This window comes from Mirounga angustirostris, unplaced genomic scaffold (genome assembly GCF_029215605.1).
Source record: "Mirounga angustirostris isolate CCGP_5_RB_7025 unplaced genomic scaffold, mMirAng1.0.hap1 SCAF_6, whole genome shotgun sequence".
NCBI lineage: Eukaryota > Metazoa > Chordata > Mammalia > Carnivora > Phocidae > Mirounga > Mirounga angustirostris.
Genome location: NW_026991714.1, coordinates 36,563,045 through 36,587,719, shown reverse-complemented (window position 1 = coordinate 36,587,719; position 24,675 = coordinate 36,563,045). Strand labels below are relative to the sequence as shown.

Genomic DNA, 24,675 nt, shown 5'->3' with positions numbered 1-24,675 from the left:
AGTACCTGTGGACTTTAATTGAGATGAGTTAGGACTTGAACATGTCTCATGGGAATCACTGGATTTCTGCAGGATTCGTTGGTTGGTTGGTTAAATATGATCCTTTGCTAACTTCCTCTTGGAGGACAATAACCTAGGCATTTGAATTCAGAATATTTAGCTCTAAAGGACTGTTCTTTTGTATTCCTCACAGGGCCATTTTCCTGTTGAAGAGACTGTTTTAGAGGGAAGCCAAGAGACCTGGATTGGTTGACATTATTTATGTCCTCATTGAATCTCAACTAATGTCTTGCCTCCTGTGCCCTTTTCTTTTCTTTTCTCCTCCTCCTCCTCCTCCTCCTTCTTCTTCTTCTTCTTTTTTTTTTTTAACAGATACTAATTTTGTGTTGGGGAATGCCCAGATAGTGGACTGGCCTATCGTGTACAGCAATGACGGATTTTGCAAGCTGTCTGGCTATCACAGGGCGGAAGTGATGCAAAAAAGCAGTACCTGCAGGTATTTATGGTCGGGGTGGTTCTGTTGAACAGTCTATCATGGTATCTTCTGGAAAGACAAAACGGCTTACTCAGTGTGGGGATTGCCTTTCTCTCACTTCGTGTTTCTTCAGGAACATTTATGGTAATGTCGTCTCTCGTTCACGCACTATAACCGGGGGATCAAAGAAGGCTTCAGACACGGTCTCTGCAAACTGACTGGACTTGTAAGTTGCTGAGACGGGGACACCAGGGAAACTCAGGAAAGTCGTTTTATCTAGAAAATAGGGACTCAGAAGTTTATGAGGTGTTAGACTAAGTGATATGAAAGTTAGATGAGTCTATAAAAGGGAATGAAAATGAAATAAAATTTTAGGTGATTAGATTAATTTTTGAGACTACGTGACTGAGAAGAATCCCTACGATGTTGGAGCCAAGGGCCTTGTTCATAGGGCTTTTGCCAGAAAAAGAGAAGAGAACTGAGATTTGATTGCCTTCTAATTCATGCTGTCACATTTCTGGTGGCTCACTCGAGGACAGAGGCAGATGGCGTTAAGAGCGTATGCCGCCTGGGCATTTGAAAGGGTTCCTCACCAAGCAGTACCCTTGGGCCAGGGCACTAGAAAGGCTCTTTTAAAGCATCTACAAGGTGTGGAGCCGAGCAGAGCCTGTGCCCGGCCCTGCCAGATGCCCCGCTGCGGTGCCCTGGCAAGGTCTTGGCTCAGCACAGCCCTCGGCTCCTCTCAGTCCTTCTCACTCCTTCTTCGGAGTCTTGTCTTCACTGGTGTTTGCATGAAGTGGAATCATTTTCCCAGACCTGCCAAATCAAGAAATAAAGTCGTCTCTGAAGGGTGGAAAAACCTGACACACGCATCGTCTTTGGTTTCCAGAAGTTGCACTTTGATGGTCTTAAGTCAGCCATGTGACTAGTTCTGGTGAAAAGTATTAAGTGCTTCGAAAATACCATTTTCTTAAATTTTAGGTGTTTGGGGCTGGGAAATGGGAAATTTAAGATTCCCCTTCTTCCCTCGAAGGTGTAGAAATTGTGACTCTTAAGTCCTGCAATAGAATTCTCTTACATTTGTGGTGTGCTGTAATCCTCATTAGCGTCTGTCTCTGTATTTGCATCTACAACGATATTTGCATATATATAATCAAAACAAATCAGGAGAGATAGCCTCACTTTCTGGTGTGACCTGAGCAACGTTTCTTTCCCTTTCTTGCTTCTTATTGGCTCTAACCGGACCCTTGAAGAAGATCAGATAAGATAACTTGCAAATTTAGCCACCTTTTCTTTCATGCACAGTTGTAGGAAACGTATTATTTCCCTGAAGGTGTCCGTTTCCTAAAGATAAAGTAAACCTGCCTTCGTGCTGGCTACCTTCCTAATAGCTCAGGAGCCTCTTGTGCTTATTTCTTGCATTGCAGGTATTTGAAATCTAATGTCCAGGTTAAGGAAACTTACAGCTACCAGTAAATTATAGTTTGAGGAAGTACGTAAGACTAATGAAAGATGGGTGTAATTATGGCCACTCGCTTCTTTCAAGTCTCCATTGTACAGGGATTTGTTTCACCTTGTGAAGGAAATGGCCGGCCTGTAAAACCATCGTGTCGCTTAAGTGGAGGTCACTTATCCAGCAAATTAACTCAGAAAGAGAAAGTGGAGGAAGCTAAAAAGGCAACTGGCTAAATAAGATGGTCACAGAGCTTACATTTTGCCTCCTAGGAGAAGTCCTCTTGTTCTCAGGCAGGGCTAATTTAGTCTTGATCGAGCCATCTTTTTAAAGATAACTCAACACGCTCGGTTATCCGTTTTCCTGATTTATAAATGAAAAGCGGAGTGCTCCACGAGAGAAGCACAAGGGCAACCACAGATAATCATGTCTCTCAGAGAGCTGAGAAGGGGCATAGTAACAGAAGTGACACAGAATTCATAAAGTCAACAGCGAGGGCAGATTTCCTTGCAGAGCGCGGGCAACCGCAAGCCTGCAGTAAGCTCAAGGCTGGTCCAGTATCAAGCCAAGCAAGGCCTTGGAGCTGGTGGTAGCCTCTGAGGTTCTTTGTGGCTCTGCAGTTCTAGGACTCTGTGATTCAAGTCGTCACGAGAAAGATTGCATTCAGTATGCACAGTTTTGGAAGGCGGGGATTGTACTGTTTAGGAATGCATATCCCTGCTTCCACCTTACCCGAGGCTTGGGGGCTGAGTGTTGGTGTCCTTCTTGTTCTGGTCGCATGAAGGCCGGAGGTGGACAGGGGAAATGCTTGCTGGGGCCATGGAGAGCCTTTGTCCGAGGACTGGCTTTTCCTGCCCCATTGACAGATGGCTTTTCTCCTCTCCCATGTTGTCAGTTTCCTGTGCCGTGGTTTACTCTACCTAGCTGGGGGTGTATCTTATTCCCAGATGGACAAACCATATTCACAATGGGGCCCAGGAAAATGGACAGTCCTGGCAGTTTTCCTGCCTCTGCTGAGAACCAGAATTAGTAGGAAGTTCTATCTGGAGGTTTTCTCTCATTTTTTTTCATGCTACTTATTTCCCCCCTTAGTCTACTTTTCTCCAAATGTGAGCAGTCGGGAGGTGTGTGGGTAAGAATTGTAGGATTTTATCATTTCAGTTTTTTAAACCCAGTGTTTTTTTGGGGGATGGGGTGGGGTGGGTAGGAAGCAGAGCTGCACACACAGTGGCTGAATCTTCTGTTTCTTTCCTTAGCTTTGCCTTAATGTTTAGAACATCAGATTGCACCCTTTGGTGCAATTCTTTGGTTGATGAATTTTTGTGATTTTTCCTATTCTTTTGTTTATTTGGTTGGGAATTAGAAGAGGAAAGAATCTGTGGTCCAGATTTACTCTGCCATCTTTCCCAGGAAATTTCCCAGAGTTGTACTTCTAAAATGCAGATCTGATTACGGAACTCTTTTGCTTAAAACCTTCCAGTGTCTCTCCCCCCATTGTTTTCAAGATAAGGTTTAAATTACTTCACATGGCTTATCATGCCATGTGTTCCTTCATGATCTGGTCTGTGCTTATCTTTCTCTGTTATCTGTTGTGAAATCTCCCCTCATTGTGTCTATTCCAGTCACAGTGAACTGAACTACATCCAGGTTCCAGAATTAACCTCATTCTCACCTCTCTGCCTTTGCACATACTTTTCGTTCACCTGGAATGTTCTTTTCCCTCTTTTCCCCATCTAATTTCCACCTGCTCTTTAGATTTCATTTGCCTTTACCTCTGGGAAGCCTTTGCTGACCACGCAGGGCTCTGTGCCTGAATTCTGTGTTCTGTAACTCTGTATGTGTTGGTCACACTGTTTTCTGATCCACTCTTTTCTGTGTGTCTCCCCTTATTATTCTGTTCATTTTGATGGGAGGTGGTGATAGAGTGCTGGTGAATCAGTAAGTCTCTTTTGAGTGAATGTTTTCATTGTGTGTTTGTGTGTGTGTGTGTTCACTCCACATAGCACGGTGCTAGGTATAGGAGAGATGTTTAACATATGCTGGTACAATACTCAATATTTATTAAACTAACTTGAGCTTTTTGGTTGATTTGCAGTTTTATGTATGGGGAGCTGACCGATAAAGACACAATTGAAAAGGTGCGGCAAACATTTGAGAACTATGAGATGAATTCCTTTGAAATTTTGATGTACAAGAAGAACAGTGAGTATTCAGACTGTTGCGAACCATACCTTTATGTGCTTGGAATAGTAAAAGAGGTTCTCTTCCTCTGTTGTTGTCTTGGATCTTCTTCTCCCCTGTTAGCTAAATGTTGTTACGTGAGGCTATTGTTGGGATAAATGGTGTGGATTGCTGAGTTACACTGTTCTTTATGGAACACGTGAACTTGTCACCAACCAATTAAGACTTTTTTTTTCTTTTTTAAAGATTTTTATTTATTTATTTGAGAGAGAAAGAGAGAGCACAAGTCGGGGGCAGAGGGAGAGGAAGAAGCAGTCTCCCTGCTGAGCAAGGAGCCAGATGCAGAGCTCCATCCTGGGACCCTGGGATCATGACTGAGCTGAAGGCAGATTCTTAACCGACTGAGCCACCCAGGCGCCCCCAATTAAGACTTCCTGATCTCTGGGCACCTGGCTGGCTCAGTCGGTAGAGCATGTGACTCTTGATCTTGAGGTTGTAAGTTTGAGCCCGACATTGGGTGTAGAGATTACTTAAAAATACAATCTTAAAAAGAAAAAAAGACTTCTTCATCTCTTTTTCTGCCAAGGTAAAGTTTTTCCTATTGGTTTACTTATGATGAGCTGCTAGCTGAAGATACTTACAGACTTTTTTTTTTTAAAGATTTTATTTATTTATTTATTAGAGAGAGAGAGAGAGAGCATGAGCAGGGTAAGGGGCAGAAGGAGAAGCAGGCTTCCTGCCGAGCAGGGAGCCCAATGTGGGGCTCGATCCCAGGACCCTGGGATCATGACCTGAGCCGAAGGCAGTCGCTTAACCAACTGAGCCACCCAGGCGCCCCATGATACTTACAGACTTTAAGCCTTCTTGGGGGAAAGGAAGACATGGGACAGTGACTCTGGCCAGATCATCTGAATCTGTCCTCCACAGTACCTAGCACAGCAGGTAACACCAGTAGATGCCCTGTTAGGGGAAGGGGATTAAGAGTACACCTATCTTGATGAGCACTGAGTAATGTGTAGAATTGTTGAGTCGCTATATTGTTCACCTGTATGTTAAGTATACTGGAATTAGAAAAAAAGAGTTTCTGAATAAAATTTTCTTCTCCTGATGACCTTAGTTTTCTGTCAGAGACGGTATTAATATTCAGAGTGGATTGTGCATTTGTATTTGTTTTGGCTACAGTTACTTCCACTAAGCATGTTAATGAAGGATTTTGGTCAATAGCCATACACAGGTATAAAACTCACTTCTCTCCCGAGGTTTCCCATCGAATGGAGGTGAGCTATGTTGGACGTATGGGCCAGTGGGGTATATGGCCATAGTGGGGGCTGCAGAGATGTCCAGTAGTGCTGTGTTTTTGGCTTTAAAAAATGATATTGGGGTGCCTCGGTGGCTCAGTCTTTCAGTGTCTGCCTTCAGCTCAGGTCATGATCCCGGGGTCCTGGGATCGAGCCCCGCATCTCAGTGGGAAGCCTGCTTCTCCCTCTCCCACTCCCCCTGCTTGTGTTCCTGCTCTCTCTCTGTGTCAAATAAATAAATAAAATCTTAAAAAACAAAACAACCAAAAACTATTTTGTCTGTAAAGCATTCTGTTCTTTATATGTAGGATTGGATGGTAGGTCATAGGTTCAATAGCACGTTTCCAGAGTGGCTCAGATGGCCCATGAGGCTACGTGTTTATCTTGGTGGCATTCAGAGTGACACATTTTGCTCTGGAAAGCAAAGGGCACATGTTTCATCTGCAAGGAGCTGGGTCTTCAGTCTGGAGTGTTGGAGCAGGCAGCTGAGAGCACCCTTTGCTTGGTGCCATGTGCTGAAGCTGATGAGAGACTGGCTCGGGGCATCAGCTAATCCAAGAGGGTTGGTCCTGTAGCTTTCTTATTTGCGTGGAGCCTTGCTTCGTCTCCCTCCTTCAGCCAGTAGGTTGAGTTCCTACCCCACTATTCGGCAGGAGAGGAACAGGGTGAAAGACTGTAAATGGCTCTATGCTGGTCCTTCACCATGGGGAGCACAACCCAGAGCACCGGCTCTTACCAGGAGCACACTGGCCTTTTCATGGGGAGGAGCTGCTGTGTCCATGTGCCCCGAGCTAATGGAGTAAGTTCAAGGTTTTCCATGCTGGGAGCTTTGCGTACTGAACAGTGTGGGTTTCCCCTTGACACAGCAGACTAATTGGGTCGGTGTATCATAAAAATAATGCTTTGCATTTATATTTTGCTTCAGAGTTTTCAAGCTTCATTAGACTGTGCATTTAACTTGCTGAAATTATATGTGTTTGGCACACAAAGGAGAGAAGGGGAAACTTAATTTAAATTGAGTCAGTGATCTCACTTGCCATTCCCTTTAGGGAGCATGTACCCCAGAGGAAGTGTGCGACGGGGGAGGTGAAGCCGCCGTTCCCTCAGTTGTCCCCCGGGGCTGAAGGCCTTGTATTATGAGCGTCTTGTGCACTGAAGGTGCTTCTTATAGCTGAAGTTCTGTACTTTAGGTAGACAGGGCCCACGCGTGTAAGCCAATTGGTTCAACTAATGTCCTGCCACAGAACGGGCATCTCTTCCCTGCTTTGAGGTTGCAGTAGGCGTATTAAGAGATGCATGCCAGTCTCCAAGGGGGCATGACAGCCTAGGCATGGGGCTCTACTTCCAGGGTGGTGGTAAAGAATTTTTAAGAGTAATTGTGGTCATATGTGATTTTTACCTTACGCTTTGGCTTGAGAAAATAAACTCTGTCGAAGATAGGACTCCACTCTATTTTAAAATGTTGATTCTCTAAGCCCCGTGAAGTTGGCATGGCTGATGTTATTTATGCCCATTGTATAAGAAGTTCCAATTCCTTACCCAAGGTCATGCAGAGCCAGGACCTGGTTTCCAGTGTCCTGGCCGTTCTTCCAAGACTGTGGGTACAAGGCAGGGCCAGCATATATGGTTGTGGAGGTTATTCCCTGTGTAGAGGGCAACTGGAAACCAACTTATGGTTTGCTTGCTGAATCCTCCATGCACTGTACCTAACATTACATCTGTGTTGAGGAAGGAGCTTCTCTTTCTAATTTACACAAAGATGTCTAGAAGGCTAGTGGGAGTTCCATACAAGGCTAAGCCTGCACAGAAAACAGGAAGCATGAAATTGATGCAGATAGTGTTGGTTTCTTTTTAGGAACCTGTTCACTGCCTCCAAACTCCTCCAAATCCCATCCTCTCCTAAGGAATTTAGAAACTTTAAATTATTTATTAAGCCTGGGAATTTTTACATTTACACTGAATTCTGTGCTTTTTTTTTTTTTTTAAAGATTTTATTTATTTGAGAGCAAGAGCACAAGCAGGGGAGAAGGACAGAGGCAGAGGGAGAAGCAGGCTCCCCACTGAGCAGGGAGCCCAATGTGGGGCTCGATCCCAGGACCCTGGGATCATGACCTGAGCCGAAGGCAGATACCCAACGACTGAGCCACCCAGGTGCCCAAAAAAATTTTTTTAAAGCTTTTATTTATTTATTTGACAGAGAGAGAGACAGCGAGAGAGGGAACACAAGCAGGGGGAGAGGGAGAGGGAGAAGCAGGCTTCCTGCCGAGCAGGGAGCCCGATGTGGGACTCGATCCCAGGACCCTGGGATCATGACCTGAGCCGAAGGCAGACGCTTAAGGACTGAGCCACCCAGGCGCCCCAAGGATAATATTTTTAATGTTACAATAATGATGTTGACATTTGTGTAAGTTTATCTGTTAGGCCTGATCTTAATTCAGTAGAAAGTAAAACACGCTCAACTTTTGTGGGTGAGAAATTTCAAAGGAAATAATGTGTTCTTGTAAGTTTTGTGATTTTCATGATTTTGTAATTGGAAGAAAGTATGGGATAGGACCAAAATTTTGTTTCCATAGTTCCATATCAAACATTAAATTTAACTGGGCACCCAGCAAAGAATGGAAAGGGGCTAAAACAGATTCATTCTCTCTTGAAAAATGCAGTTGTTTTTTTTTTTTTTTAAGATTTTATTTATTTACTTGACAGAGAGATAGTGAGAGAGGGAACACAAGCAGGGGCAGTGGCAGAGGGAGAAGCAGGCTTCCCGCGGAGCGGGGAGCCCGATGCAGGGCTCGATCACAGGGCCCTGGGATCATGAGCTGAGCCGAAGGCAGACGCTTAACGACTGAGCCACCCAGATGCTCCCAGACAGGAGATCTCTGCAGAAACTGAAGATGGTGGGAGTTAGGCAGAGGAAGGGCAAAGAATAGCCCAGGCTGATGAAATGCACTGAAGTTTCAAGAGACCCAAAGCAGGGCTTCTCAGACTTTGACATGCATGGGAGATTACCTGCCAATTGCAGTACTCGTCCTCTTCCGTAGGTCTGGGGAAGGGTCCGAGCTTCTGCCCCCAGGTGATAGCAGCACTTCGGGTGCGTGTACCACATTGAGCAGCAAGGACAGAAAGCAGCTATGGTGAAGACTGACTTGGTGTCTACAGGGTGTGTCTCCTTCACGGCTGGATCCCTTGCACCCAGCATGCCTGACACATAGCAAATTCTCCCCCAAACTCATGGAGTAATTCCATAAATATGTAAATCGATAAGGGGTGACCACTGAGGCTGGAGAGATTAGGAAGGGCCAGTAATGCAGCCACATTAAAGAGTTTAGAATTTGCCTTAACATTGTTTGGGGGGCGCCTGGGTGGCTCAGTCCGTTAAGCTTCTGCCTTCGGCTCAGGTCATGACCTCAGGGTCCTGGGACCGAGCCCCGCATCGGGCTCCCTGCTCAGTGGGGAGTCTGCTTGTCCTTCTCTCGCTCCCTCTACCTCCCCCCCCCACTCGTGCTCTCTCTGGCTCTCTCGTAAAATAAATAGAATCTTAAAAAAGAAAAAAAAGCAGTGTTCGGGAAAGAGGGCGGGGGTGAGGGGTGTTAAGTATATAATCAGATTTACATTTTAGAAAGATGGCTCCAGTAGAGTGAGGAGATGGAACAAAGCCTAGGAGACTGGAGGTCAGGGGCCCACTTAGGAATGACCTGGTGACAAGATGGTTTCGGCCTGCTGGGAGGAAGGGGGCAGAGGCAGTTGAGAAGGAGAGATGTCCAGGGATGTCTCCTCCAGGACCGGGAGGACTGAGTATGGGGACTTTGTCACTGGTGCCCATTGACTGGCTCTCCCCTCAGTCTGCCGAGCCCCAGGCAGTGCCCAGGAAGCAGGAAGCATCGTGTTTCCCGTCAGGAGCTCCTTGTCTGGACTGAAGGAAAACATGCCAAGTATCTAGCACAGAGCCCAGCGTCACACAGGTGCTCGGTGAATGTTTGTTGAGTGACTTTGGAAGGAACTTGGCAGTTACCAAGAAACAGATGAGTGCAAGAGAAGCGTGTGGTTCAGAGCGAGGGCCTCAGGGCCGAGGTGGGAGCGGTGTGGGGCCCAGGTGGCTGGTGATGCCCCCGAGGAGCAGACTGCGCAGACGTGGGCGGGAAGAGGGAGGGAGGAGGCAGAGTTTGCTGCTACTTTCAAAACATCTAGTTCAATAGACTGAAATGTTCAGCATTTTGAAGGTGTATAGAGTCCCATGGGGCAAAGGCACTCCTGTTGAGATTTTAAAATGTGAAATGTCATCATCTAAAAGAATTTTTAATTTTTTCTCGGATTTCTTTTTTTTTTTTTTTAAGATTTTATTTATTTATTTGAGAGAGAGAATGAGAGACAGAGAGCATGAGAGGGAAGAGGGTCAGAGGGAGAAGCAGACCCCCCGCTGAGCAGGGAGCCCGATGTGGGACTCGATCCCGGGACTCTAGGATCATGACCTGAGCTGAAGGCAGTCGCTTAACCAACTGAGCCACCCAGGCGCCCTTTTTCTCGGATTTCTAAATTGAATTATTTTACTATGGAGAATACATGAACATGGGAAGGAAAACAATCACCCCAAAGACTCAGCAATTTTACTCTGCTATAAACTTTTTGGTGTGTTTCCTTTTAGGTTTTGCCTTGCACATGTTACATAATTGAGATTTTGATGTGTATGCAACTTGAAGTCATACATATATTTAATCTTCTATCATAAAAATATCCTCCTCATTAAAATTCCCCATAACTATAATTTAGAAAGAATTCATTAGTACTTCCTCCACTGTTGGATATTTATGAGGGGAGTATCTTCATGTAAAAATATTTATTGGCATTCTGAAATATTTCCTAGAAGTTGAGAATTACCATATCAGAGAATGTGAACTGAGGTTCCTGAGATGTTTTGCCAGTGTTTCAGAATTGAACCCATTCCCAAGTTCACTTGCAGGTTTCTAGCGTCTGACTGATTGCACTACACCAGCACTGAACAGTAGAACTTTCAAACGATCAAATTGCCTCCAATTAAACTTTTTTTGTTGTTTAATGAGTGTTTTTAATGCTAGTGAGACTGAAGTACTTTTTCCTATTTACTATCCGTTTAAAATTATCCTTTTTATGTTAATTGTTCAGATTCTTTGCTCATATCTTCTATTTAATTCTGGTGATTTTCTTATCGATTTTTTTTTCATAAACTCTTAATAAATTGGCTTTTCCCCTCTCCCATTCTTTAGTAGTATGTGCAAGGACAACTTTATAGAAAGAATCTTCTCTTGATAAGAATTAATGTTTGTCCCAGTTTTGGGGAGTTGGGAGTAATTAGCAGAAGGCTTCCTGGTGTGCTTTGGAATGAGTGTGTGGTATACTATTATGTATCTTGAAGGAGGGATGATTTGAAAGGTTTCTTTCTGTAGGACAGTCTGATGAATAAACTGGGCATTTTAGTAGTGCTATGTGTTTCCTTTTTTTTTTTTTAAAGATTTTATTTATTTATCTGACAGAAAGAGACACAGTGAGAGAGGGAACACAAGCGGGGGGAATGGGAGAGGGAGAAGCAGGCCTCCCGCGGAGCAGGGAGCCCGATGTGGGGCTCGATCCCAGGACCCCGGGACCATGACCTGAGCCAAAGGCAGACGCTTAACGACTGAGCCACCCAGGCGCCCCGGTGCTATGTGTTTCCTATCATTTCTTAACTCATTCTCCGTAAGTTAGATAATTTTCATACATCAGTAACAGTCATCGTTATTGGACTCATTCAGTAAATATTTAGGTGGTCATTCTTGTGCTAGTCAGTTAGTTTTTCCATTTTTCAAACAAGAAAATCATGAAGTATCAGCTCTGAGTGAAAGCAGGACACTCTCTGGGTAACACTCCACGGCATGTGACTGACTCCACAGTTTGTGGCATGGCGGGCAGCCTCCTGTTTGGGACCTCTGGATCAGCTTCTACATCAGAGAAGCTCAGGAAAAGTTGTGCCAATCCAGCAAGGAAAAGCTGCCAGCCAGATACTTATTAAGTACCTACCGTAGGCCTATGAGTTTGAGCCAAAGAGATCCAGATATAAGAAACGGACTCTGCCTTTGAGGAGGTTACAGTCTAGTTGTGGAGATGAATCTCATAGGAAAACCAACATATTTTGCCCATTTTCCTAAAGGATTGTCTTTTACTTATTCAGTGCTAGGAGCTATTTATATGTAAGGGATATTGAGTCTGTGTTGAAAAATATTTTTATTTAAAACGTCTTTCTTTTTAATTAGACTTTTTAAATACCATTTATAAAGTCAGGGGCGTCTGGGTGGCCAGTCGTTAAGCGTCTGCCTTCGGCTCAGGTCATGATCCCGGGATCCTGGGATGGAGGGATCGAGTCCCACATCGGGCTCCCTGCTCGGCGGGAAGCCTGTTTCTCCCTCTCCCACTCCCCCTGCTTGTGTTCCCTGTCTTCCTGTGTCTCTCTCTGTCAAATAAATAAAATCTTAAAAATAAATAAATAAATAAATAATAAATTAAAACATTAAACCATTTGGAATTTATTTTCCACATTGCTTATTTAGTTGTCTCAGTACAATGTATGAAAGAATCTAGCTCTCCCCTTCTAATTTGAAAGGTCCTTTTTTTAGATGCTAGATTCTCACACATTCATGAGCTTGTTTCTCTCCTCTCCTTTTCCAGGAGTCTTTTGTAACTTATTAGCTATGTGAGTTCGGTTAAAATGCTCTCCTACTGGGGTTTCCCATATTTAAAATGGGGGATAATGCAGTCGCAACTCCATCTTGCAGAGTTGCTGTAAGAAGTTGGCCATAATGTGTCAGGACTGGACCCCACTGTAAGCACTTAATAAATGATATTGTTGTTTTCATTGTTGCTTGTTTTAGGGCTGGTGCCAATGGCTCTTAGTTATTGGGCAGCTGACCTTTGAACAAGGCAAGGTTAAGGTGTCAGCCCCCCACCCTTGCAGTTGAAAGTCTAGGTATAACTTTCGACTCCCCCAAAATGTAACGACTCATAGCCTACCATTGACTGGAAACCTTACCAATAACATAAATAGTTAGCACATATTTTGGATGTTATATGTATTATACACCTTATTCTTAAAGAAAGCTAGAGGAAAGAAAATGTTACAAGGAAAATCATAAGGAAGAGAAAATACATTTACAGTACTGTATTTATTGAAAAAAATCCATGTTCCCTGGAGGAAGTGGGAGGGACAGGCTCTGTATTTTCATTCCAAATAAAATTATCTTTCTAAAAGGAAAAAAAAAATCCATGTATAAGTGGACATGCGCCACTCAAAGGTGTTTTGTTCAAGGGTCAACTGTGGGAGATAGTCCTTGTTATTATTTTTCTTTCAAAAATTTTCAAAGATTTCTTGGCTGTTCTTCTACCTCTATTTTTCTACTTGAATTGAATTTCAATTCATCAAACTGAGAAAAACAAACAAAAAAGAACAATTGAGATTCTGATTTAAATTGCATTAAATTTATATATTAAATGGGGAGGTTTGACATGTTACAAAATTGAATCTTCTCATCTGCAAACAACGTAGCTCTCTCCATTTCTTTAGGTTTTGTGTTTCGTTTTGGTCTTCCATCACATTTTAATTAAGTTGAAGCTTAAGCATTGATTTTTCTAGCTTCCCCCCCATGTCTGAGACTGGTGCTCTTCCTCAGAACAGGTAGAAGCAGCTCTGGAGTTTCATTAAACACCTTGACATACATTCTCTTTTAAGTCATCCAAACACCCCTATGAGGTAAGATCGAACATTTCAATCTTACAGGGGAGAAATTTAAAAGGAAGGGAGGAATGTATCAGACATCTATATATTTTTACTGAATCTAAAGTAGGTTTATTATCCCCATTTTGCAAATGAGGAAGCTGATTCTAAGAGATGGAGGTGACATGGCCAAGGCTTATGGTAAGCTAAGAGATAGGGCTCACACCCGGGACTTGGGGTTCCCAGTCAGATGTTCTAATGGCCAATGGCCACTGCTTCTCACTGTTGTTCTCTCAGACTCTCTGGACTTGTCATTTGTCTCAGTGAAGGTGCCCTGAGACCAACCGGTCAGTTTCCTAGGGGAGGCTGCCATTCCCTAGTCTAGTTTCTGGACCTGTCATCTGAACGGCCCAACACGTTGCAGCCATTCCCATGAGCCAGTGATTGGAGTTCAATTCCATTGCTGTTGAATATGGCTTGGATACCTGGCTGCCTGGGTACGGAGAGTACCAGGGTAGGAAGAAGCCTAACGGAGGCCAAAAAAATCTCTTGTATAGCCGAGCCTTGCTTTTTTGTTATCTGACTGCTGGGGTTGAGAAACCCGATGGCCATGTCAAGTTGTCAGGTTCATTACTACATGACCCGAGGTAGCTAGTAAGGGATGAGAATCACAGATCACAGAGTGAGCAGGAGGAGGGGCCTGACCCGGAGCTGCCCCTCCACTGGCACCCTCAGCCAGGAAAGACGGGCTCTCCCAGCAGCACCTGCCTTTGCCATAAGCCTTTGCTATGTTTTTCCTGGATTTGTGCATTGATCTTCCTTTATTTATCATTCACCCTTTGTCCTTTTTGCAGAAACAGGACATCAAATACTTGCTTTTCTCAATTTGCCCACTGTAGGCACTTGGGTGCAGAGGCAGAATTTCAACCCCGTCTTCCTGATTTTGTGTCTGTAGGTGTGAATATTTGTGCTTGCAATGCCTCTTGTTATCTTGTTGGAATGAATTGTAGTCCAGAATCTGGGCTCTCTCGGGGAGATCCCTGGAGGCCACCTGCCCTGACCTCTGCCTCTGGGCAGGTCTATATCTAAATGGAGCCAAAGGGCTCCTGACTATCCCTGGGGGCATCGAGAGGGGTGGAAGAGAAGCTGAGTGAGTGGGGCTCCAGGCGCTGGGCAGCCTGCGTTCACTTGAAGGACATGTTTCATATATTGAGACTTTGAGTAATGTTTCACTAGTTAAAATTGCTTTGCTCTTGAGAGTAAAAGGTTGAAATTACTAGTCTGTGCCACCTAGGTGGGATTCATGTTCTCCTTTGAAAGAATTGCAGAAATGAAAATTTAAGCCCATTCTGCTTGCTTTCCTAGAGTGTGTAAGGAATGCTAATTTGGGAGAGAGACAGGTCTGAGTGACTCTGAAGACACTGGAAGTAGGATTTACTTCTTTGGAACTCAGCAGGTATCCCTAGAGTAGCTGCCCCACCAAGGGCGTTGAGTTTCCCAATTCCAGGATGGCGCCTCCTGGAGTTGAGCGATGTAATAGCCTCATGTGACCCTATGTATAACATTGCACTACACAGGGCTGCAGGGTGATGAGACAGAGAAACCTCAGATCTCTTGCCCCAGAGTGAATTGTGGTCTATTTAAGGAAAGAGCCCGCCCCTGTTACGGTTGGAAGGGAAACATCACTTAGCACTTTCTTTCCTTGCCTGTGATCAGAAGCAATTGAGAGAGATTCAGTCTTCAGGCAAATGGAGGTTAAAATTTCCCCTTCTTGACCAGCAAAGCTGATCCTAGAGAATGTACTTTATGTATGTGGTCAAGTAACTTTCTAAAAGTGCAAGTAAGTTTCTAAAAGTGAATCCTAGAATCAGACAGACTTCTCCACCCAGCACAGGTAGCCCTGGAGAACCGCAGGCTTCTCCTCCTATTGGTCATTCCCCTGCCCTTTTGTCTTCTCCCCTAACACCTATAGAATGGTGAAGCAGAGCAGGGTGTGGGTGTGCGGATTCATCTCTAAGAAAGCAGATGAAGAGAAGTGGTTGAGCTACACATGTCCAGTTCTTAACCCCTGAATGACCAACCCAGGGAAAAGACCCGAGAGTTCCTTTGAGATCTGTTTCTCCACCCGGAAACACCAGATCAGGGAGTATGAGGTTCCCTCCCTCAATAAGCCCAACTGATGAGCTGGAGACATGCTCTAAGGCCATGCATCCTGACTATATGAATTTTTGGTATCAGATTCATATGTATTTCCTGAAAAGAAATTACCGGAATAGCATGTGTTTAATCAGGGAATGTTTCTAGAGGAAGCACTGGGCTCAGTTTGGTGGAGAGAAGCACACAGCTTTAAACAGATTGACCTGTAGAAATGGGGGGGTGGGGGCAGAATTCAAGATGAGCTTGAACTGTAGTAAAATGAAAAAGGCCTCCCACCAGTAGGCTCTCGTGATCTGGGAGGTGTGGGGTACATCATCAATCCCAGGAGTCATAAATGGAATATCAAGATTAGATGACACAGTCCCAACTCGAAAATTTCACAGGCATGGGCCCCAGCTGATAGAGCGCAGTGGATGGCCCGTAGGTGGCAGCTGGGAAGGTTACGGTTCCAGGGGCTCTTGGGACTAGCCCTCATGAGTGGGGGGCATCTCCTCTCATTCCTTACTGGTTTGATAAATTAGCAGTGTTTTCTGGTTTACCATCTGAAAAAAAATTGCTTAAGTAATTTTTTTTTTTTGAGAGCAGAAAGAAAATGTTTTTTTGATTTGTTTGCTTTTTGTCTCACCAGCTAGGATATAAGGGAAGACTGTGGGTACGTAGGCTCAATTGGTGTGATGCTTTATTTTGAGTTTTCTGTTGCTTAATTGAAAATGGTTTTAAATCCCACAGGTTCTGAGCAGCGACCTGGGAGGGGTAGTAACACAGACCTTTCAAAAACAGTAGGTGATTCAAAGGCCATATTCTTCTTGATTTTAGAATGCTATGTGTGATTTTTGTATGGTGGATTTTTCTTTCAAAACATGTTTTTCTTCAGGTAACATTATAACCTGTTTGTCTTCTAAGAGCACCCAGAAACTGGCAGCTGAAAATTACGGAACAGGAAAATCGGCAGAGGATTAAAGTTAGCTATGGATGAATGTATAGATAATGAAGATTTAAGCAGAATATATTCCCGTCTGATCTATTTGCTGCCTGCTTGACTGTATATTTTATGGTTATTTATGCTTCTATATGAATGAGTGGTATAGCCAGATATGTAAGCTGGTTATTGTTAAGTTGGATTGGTTAATCCTAAGGTCAATCACAGATGTCTGTCTGTCCATGTTGTAGTATAGTATGGAGTTTGCTGTGATTCCCTGCAGAGAGACCTAGAGGTACCCCTTGGGGATTTATTTACATCTCCCAAGATTCAATGAGTTGTTTGCTTGCTATCTTGAGATAAAATAATACATGTAAAATGCTGAACACAGTACCTGGTATATAGGTGGCTTCTCTAATTCTTTTTTTTTTTTTTAAGATTTTATTTATTTATTTGACGCACAGAAAGAGAGAGAGAGCGCACACAAACGGGGAGTGGCAGAGAAAGAGGGAGAAGCAGGCTCCCTGCTGAGCAGGGATCCTGACTCGGGGCTTGATCCCAGGGCTCTGGGATCATGACCTGAGCCGAAGGCAGACGCTTAACCGACTGAGCCACCCAGGCGCCCCAGGAAGCTTCTCTAATTCTTAACATGGAGAACTACTTACTGTATTTTAACTTGAAAATGGTTATAAAACAGCATGTAAGGGGCACCTGGGTGGCTCAGTCAGTTAAGCGTCTGCCTTTGGCTCAGGTCATGGTCCCGGGGTCCTGGGATCGAGCCCCACATCGGGCTCCCTGCTCATCAGGGAGCCTGCTTCTCCCTCTCCCACTCCCCCTGCTTGTGCGCTCTTTCTCTCTCTCTCTCTCACTGTCAAATAAATAAATAAAGTCTTTAAAAATAAAATAAAATAAAATAGCATGTAAAGTATTATCCCAGTTCTGCAAAATTCAGCAAATAGTTAAGTCCTTATATCCCAGGTGCTGTTTAAGGACCTGGGATGTGAGAACTAGATGGAGAAGAACTTACCATGTCTTTGTGTCTCATTTAATTTTGCATCACAGAGTTGATTGGTGTGGCTTGTTAGGATGTCTTCTATAGGTAGAAAACACTTGTTTTCCCTCATTCTTTTTTGGAAGCCAGACACTGACTTTGTATAGATACTTAGCCATAGATACCTGAGTGGGTGCCCTCTTGGAAAAGTTAGTCAGATGAGTCCTGCCCACCTTCTTGTTGTGTGAATTAGAGCAGTGCTTTGGAAGAGCTCATGTATTCCCTGTTTTCGCTCAGGAATAAGGATCGGAAGTTGAAACACAGGGGTTGAGCTTCCTAAAGCACTAATGTAAACACAGCCCAAAGCCCCCTGGAAACCTTCTTTTTTGAGGGAGGCTTTGCTGGGAGAATGATTGTGATGGGTCTCTTCCTTTTTCAGCACGTTGTCATCTGCCCCATTGCTTTGGACCTTTTGGGTTTTTAATTTGGGGAGAGAGACTTAGAAATACAGTTTCTGGCCCATGGTTGATTGAGCATGTGAGTCAAATTGATGGATGCCCAAACTGGGTTTTGACACTGGGGCCCTTTAGCAATGGAAATTTTGAGTTTGCAGTGGTTTGCTGGCCATGGTTGGCAATGCCCATCCTCGTCCCTACTCTTTACTTGTCTACTGCATGGTCACTAGAGTGAGTATTTAGGTTTCTGTACCTTAGTAACTTCCATAAGATTAGGAGGGATTTTCAACCCATTTTCCAGTCATTTTGCAAGGGTTAAGAGATATACACTTACAAAATATTTGAACCGAAGAAAATCCCTGCCAAATAGTCACTGTGAAAGTTTTTTATCCCAGCAAGAAGAGGAATTCATGGTATGATATCCCAGCACCTAAAGGAATGAAACCATTTAAAAATGAATTAATATTTGTACCTGTTCATTCCCAAGTTTTTATTCCAGCACCCCTCACATGAGAATGCAAATTGCTGACCAACCTTTTGATATTTCTTGCAGGGACACCTGTGTGGTTCTTTGTGAAAATTGCTCCAATTCGAAATGAACAGGATAAAGTGGTTTTATTTCTTTGCACTTTCAGTGATATAACAGCTTTCAAACAGCCGATTGAGGATGATTCATGTAAAGGTTTGTAATTCTGATTTGTACTAATACATTTATGCGGTTTTCTTTATCCTGTGGTGTGACTCCCATTCCAGAGAATTTGAGGTTGCCAAGGCAATCTCTGCACAAAGATCAAGATTTAAACTTTAATTTGTGTTGGGTAAAGCATTGTATCATTCTGGAATGTATTAAGGGGGAGAAGGGGAGGGAAAAAAAGCTTTATTTAGGAAAGCATTTGAATCCATTTTATACCTTTTTAGAGTAACCCTTTCCAGTAATGATTAGACTAGAAGAAGGGAGTTGGCCCCTCTGGTATCAGCAGAATCTTTTCCAGTGTCCCCATGACAGATGTCAGTCACCCAAATGAGGCAGTCCCTGACCACCTGCATCTTATTTGTATGTAAACTTTGTTGGATTTGACTGAGTTCTTGCATTTCGAGATTGTTAAAGTAGATTTTAACACATCTCTACCTCTGTGGTTGATTAAGTCTGTGGCTTGTGAATTTGTTGGAAACGCGGTATTAATGAGGCCAGGGTCTTAAGTAACATATCCATATGGGTCATTTAATCAGCTTGTGACCACGGATTATGGTGCTCACTTCAGCTATATCATGTGCATGTATTCTTTGAATAACACTGGGGGCCAAGGAAGGAGAGGGCTCAGGATTTCTAGAACAACAGTCCTCTTGAAGAGGTCAAGCTAATCAGATGCACAAAAGATGGCATGTTATCCCCAGAGGTTTGGGGTTCGGGGGTGTCACGCGCCCTCTTCCGTAGCGTGCATGCAAGGTAACCAAGAGGCCATAGCTCTTCTTAGTTGCAGTGCTTCTTGGCTCTGTGGTTGATTTTTCCATCTCTCTCTCTGAGAACTCTGCTCCTTGCCATTTCCTGAGATGCAGCAGAGAGATGTGAGTGGAGTCCAGGGAGAAGTCAAATTGGGGAGTATAATTCTTGATGTGACAAAATTGTGATTGTTACATGTGCCTTATAGGAGGAAATATAAAGCATTCTGTGGATGCTCTCCTGGGCTGTGTCCTCTAGCACATTTGGAGGCTCACATTTATAAAGTTCAGAGCACAACGCTGTGTATACCAGTGCATCATATATATATATTTTTTTAACTATCTGATAACCCAGTAAATCAAGTACAGCCCGCCTTTTGGTTTCAAGACAGCAGCAGATGTAAAGTTTCTCAACCAGCGCCTCAGACTCCTGCAGTCTCCTCTTTTTCCTGCAGGTTCGTGATTCCCTGATTTCTGGTTTCTGACTTGAGGATTTCTGAGGGCAAATAGTGATTCCACGGTGATAAACTCACTCATGATTAAGTGTCATCCTGCTACCCTCTAGAAAGGCCATTTGCGTTTTTAACTGAATAAACTCATAAAATATTAAAGGCAGTCACATATTTTGACATTTGTAAGTTTTGTCTTCAAAATGTAAAGAGTCAGAATGTTGGTTGAGTCAGACTGTTTGCCTCTCACCACTGCTGGAACATTTTTGGGTGACATGCAAGTATTGTTTAGTAGGAAAGGCATACTCAACAGAGAGCGCTCCTCACATGCCACCTAGCTCTCTGCATTTGGCTCTCATGAAATGCGAAAGAGGAGATCAATCAAAGTGATGCCGTGAGATTTGCCTCGGCTTATTTTCCAGGAAAGAAAATGCTCTACTTCAATTAACCTGACTCGGTGATGCATTTCGTTGCTGATGAGAGTTTTGGTGTGTAGACACGCACGCACACTCACATGCACACATGCACACTTCAGTGTTCCCTGTAGGAATGCTGCTAGTGATCATCCTTAATGCCTTCTCCATGACATGACGTCATAAGCCTGTCCATTTCCAATGCCACAACAGATATGTTTGGACCCTCCCTCTTCTTATGTCACTATGCCCCTGGCCTCCTTTGAGTTGCTACTCTATTTAGGACAAAGTCAAATTGATTTTTTATTTTTTTATTAACATATAATGTATTCTTTGTTTCAGGGGTACAGGTCTGTGATTCATCAGTCTTACACAATTCACAGCACTCCCCATAGCACATACCCTCTCCAGCGTCCGTCACCCAGCCATCCATCCCTCCCACCCCCCTCCACTCCAGCAACCCTCAGTTTGTTTCCTGAGATTAAGAGTCTCTTACGGTTTGTCTCCCTCTCAGGACAAGGTCAAATTTTATATTAGTCCGTTTGTGATGGAAGAGCATGATAGTAGTCCAGGCCTTGCTAGTTGTAAGTCTATAAACAAGGGTCCAATGTAGGAAGATACGTTGCCATGTGGCTGGATTGTTTTCCTGACTTGACATTTCTTTTTGGATGTGCTCTCACATTGGGAGCTTCTGGCAGGTTCCAGCTGGGTTTTCAGTACCATACCTCAGTCAGCAGTAGGAGTCGTAAGAGCCTTGGTGACCCAGGCTTGTTTAGAATTCACTTTTGAGTGGGAAGGGGAGGGTGGATTAAGCAAAACCCCAGAAATGCCCGGATAATCGCTCTTTGGCATAGCAGCACGAGATGTTTCCCACCATCAGATTCGTCCTTTGTTTTAGTCAGTTGTGCTCAAATTGTCTTTAAAATGACATTGTGTTCCTTGATCACGCAGTGCCTCCCTCTGGGGCTTGGGCCTGGGCTAAGTGCATCCAGTAGTGACAGGAGAAGCCAGCTGGTGCAGCACATTTTCCCACAGACAACCCACAAAGGGGTAAACACGTGGGATAGTCAGCTGTGGACTATTTCAGCATCGGACACAAAGTAACTCCCCTTCGGCAGGTGATTGGGCTGCCCTGAGGCCCCTTTTTCATTTGGTCTGTCAGTTCCCAAGCTCCTTGTTATGAATGATCCAGGCCCCTGACCTCCTCATCTTCTCTTTTCTGTCCATCTTTTGACTGCTTCCCTTGCTCTCTGACAAAAGGTGTCCACAGATGGTGAGGGCTGGGAAATGTAAGTCAAGCTAGATTTGCTGATTGGTAGCAGCTCTGAGGGGGGGGGTGGGGTGGGGTGGTGGTGGTGGTGTGTGTGTGTGTGTGTGTGTGTGTCTTACTTTTTTTAAAAATTTAAATTCAGTTAATTAACATATAATGTATTACTAGTTTCAGAGGTAGAGGTCAGTGATTCATCAGTCTTATATAACACCCAGTGCTCATTACATCACGCGCCTTCCTTAATGTCCATCTTCCAGTTACCCTATCCCCCCACCCCCGCCCCTCTAGCAACCCTCAGTTTGTTTCCTATGATTAAGAGTCTCTTATGGTTTGTGTCCCTCTCTGATTTTGTCTTGTTTTATTTTTTCCTCTCTTCCCCTGTGATCCTCTGTTTTGTTTCTTAACTTCCACATATGAGTGAGATCATATGATAATTGTCTTTCTCTGATTGACTTATTTCACTTTCTTCTCTGTTATTATGGATAATTGGTAATGGCTGCAGGATATTTTTCTCTGTCCTATTCTCCCCTTTGAGCTAGGAGGCTTTGGCACATGGGTAGAGAGGAATTAGATGGCAAGGCTCAGAATTTTCTCTCTACATTGTTCCCTAAAGGATGAGGATGAGTCATCCCTCTTGTTTTGTCTCTTACCCCACCAAATAATCTCACACTAAAGGAGTGAATTCATTTTTAAAGACCCATGTATTTACTTCTACATAGTAAACTTGAGCCAGATTCAGATCACAAAAGGAATGTAACACTCCAGAGGAGATTTTTAAAGGCCAAAGATTGAGAATGTGCAGGGATGAGGACTCTGGCAAGCTGTTGCAACTGCAGACCCTTCTCCATGTGTCTTCCTGTGCGATATTTGCAAGGTACTCTTAGGAAAGAATCTGGGCAGTGGATAGAAGCCACAGGTCCCCTCGGCCCCTCCATACTAACATTTTAGCTATCTGCCCTTAGGATGACGGAAAGGGGATGATTTAGTGGCTGCTCCTTGAAGAAGCCACCTAGAGTTTTGGTTATTTCTACACTGACAGGGAAAAGATCAGGGGAGCAGGACCTGAGGATGCTTAGGCAGTGTCCACACTGACTGTCCATCTTGGTCCCCAGTGTCCTTTATTTTCTTTTTTACGTTGGGGTATGGCACCAGCTCCTCTCAGAGAGTCTGTGACTCTGCAGGTTAGGGCCAGCCTGGCCTCACAGCCTTCCCGCTGAGGTCAAGACCCCTGATAGCCATCCTCTGTAGCTTCTACTCAAAACGACTTGGCAATGCTTTCCAAGGGGAGGGGCCTCTAGGTCTGTCTTTTCTCCTATTCCCGGACTTACTTATCCTTGGAGCAACTGGAGTTTCATCTCATCCCAGCATCCTCTTTTCTGGCTGAGGGAGGATACAGGGCTGTGTGGGCTAAAGCAACCTAGTGGGGGGCTTGCCCCTGTTGAAGCCAGCAGCCGTTGTGATGGTCAAGGAAGGGGGACGTGGTTGTCCTTACTGAGAATGGAGAAAGGATCCAGTGAGTACTTTTTAGCCGACTGCTAGGTTGCACATTATGTGCTGTCCTGGTAGAGGTGTGATGGAGAATTTTACACTGTGTGTCCACTTCCCCGTCCAACACCCATTCATCTTCCCATGCCTTCCGCTCAGGTAGTGGAAAGCCAGCTCCTTTGAGAGCCAGATTCTTGGAAAGGTTTCAGGGCTAGCCCAGAGAGCGGGAGGCTAGCCTGAGCCTGGGGAAATGCCCATAGGTCGAAGGATCTTTCTTTTCACCCCTTGTGCTAGATCAGCTTATGGGACCAGGACCCTGAGCTCCCTGCCACGCAGGGTCATCTGTCCTGCCACCTCCTTCTTATCATTTGTCTCAGAGTATGGGTTGTGGTGGTGGTATAGTGATGGTGGTGGAGGGGTGGGTTGGGTGGGGGTGGGTTGCAGAGCCCTTGCTGACGTTTGCATGCACAGCTGTGTTTTACCTGATTGAAAATATACCTTCTGTTCTTGAAAAGCTCTGTAGAATTCAATTCCAGCTTTGTTTTGAGCTGAAAGAGAGCCTAACTCTGAAACAGACCTTAAAAAAATCCAAGTTCAGTACTAGGGCTCTTTGGGATTCTTGTTATTTGGGGAACCTGTCACCAATGGTCCTTCCCCTGTCCCAGAGCAGACTAAAATATGCCCATGCTTTCCCCCCATCTACCCAGGGGTTAGATTCATTTCTTATTCCCCTGGCTTTGGAGATTGTAATGCATGGGATGGCCATTTAACTAGCTTGTCCTTGCCACCCCTGGAACCAGCTCAGTCTCTATTAGATCAGACTGTGTGGGGGTTGGGAGCAGCCCGAGCCCAGTCCCAAAGTCGGAGAAATATCTCGACTACCTGGTATTATCTGGCCGGAAAGCTTTGGGCCAGAGTGGAAAGTTCTGGACTCTTTGTAACTGTCTAGGCACCCTGTGCCTCAATTTCCCCATTTGTAAAACAGTACTGAAACCTGCCCTACATATGTCACAAAGCTATGATTAGGACAAAGTGAAAGTGCAGGGAAAAGTAAATTGCTACACAAATTTGAGTGTGTCTAGACGCTTTTCTGAGCAGCAAGTCTGGGTTGGGAGGAATGCGGAGTGACTCACGGGAGCCCAGGAGGACAATGGGTGTGTGTGGCTTCCGACAGAGTAACTGGTGGTGTGAATGTCCATGACGTTCAGGACAGGGTGAAAACTGTCTTTTCTCTCCTCTGCATGCTCCAGGCTGGGGGAAGTTTGCTCGGCTGACCAGAGCTCTGACGAGCAGCAGGGGCGTCCTGCAGCAGCTGGCTCCCAGTGTGCAAAAAGGCGAGAATGTCCACAAGCACTCCCGGCTGGCCGAGGTAAGGGCGGGGGGCTAGCTCTGCTCAGACCTCACTTCCCTGGCGTCTGTGGGCTAAGAAGATGGCACAAAGCAAGTGTGTGGTTTGGAAGGGACCTTCAGGACCCCCAGACTCAAGTCTTGTCTGGGCTACACACCATGATGTGTGACTTGGGGAAAGTGACATAATTCCTTTGAGCTTTGGACTTTCCCGTCTGTAAGAGGAGACTGCAAACAGCTCTGTTCGAGCTTATCGAGGTTACAGGTGTCAATTCACTGTCTTGTGGGAGTAGGGAAGGAGCTAGAAGTGCTGTATACATGAAGGGGTTTTTACTTATAATTCCGTTATTTGAGCAATGCATAGTATTAGAGGGAAAAAAGATAATAAATAGGAAACAAACAAAAATCACCTGTAATCCCACTAACCAGATGGCTTTGTTATAATTTTTGTATGCATTCTTTAACTCTTTTTGTTAGGTATATGCTATTTCCTAAAGCCTCGTAAATACATTTTTTCATAGTTAATATTTATGAAGTTCAAATGTATCTAAGAATCAACGTGTACATTTAATGTGGTTGTGTTACCTTCTCTTCACTTTATATAATCATGGACGTCTTTCCAGGTTAA

At 44.4% G+C, this 24,675-nt stretch overlaps 1 protein-coding gene across 2 annotated transcripts in view; it reads left to right on the top strand.

The window, feature by feature from the left end:
* Positions 1-24,675, top strand: part of KCNH1 (potassium voltage-gated channel subfamily H member 1) — a 370,040-nt gene that overhangs the window by 26,772 nt on the left and 318,593 nt on the right. The window contains exons 2-5 of one of the 2 annotated variants that reach the window (XM_064594125.1): positions 373-496; positions 4,024-4,130; positions 18,197-18,325; positions 23,951-24,069. In XM_064594125.1, the coding sequence (XP_064450195.1) occupies positions 373-496; positions 4,024-4,130; positions 18,197-18,325; positions 23,951-24,069 (479 nt within the window). Of the gene's footprint in view, positions 1-372; positions 497-4,023; positions 4,131-18,196; positions 18,326-23,950; positions 24,070-24,675 lie in introns of those variants that run through there. The other variant, XM_064594126.1, reaches the window with a different exon arrangement.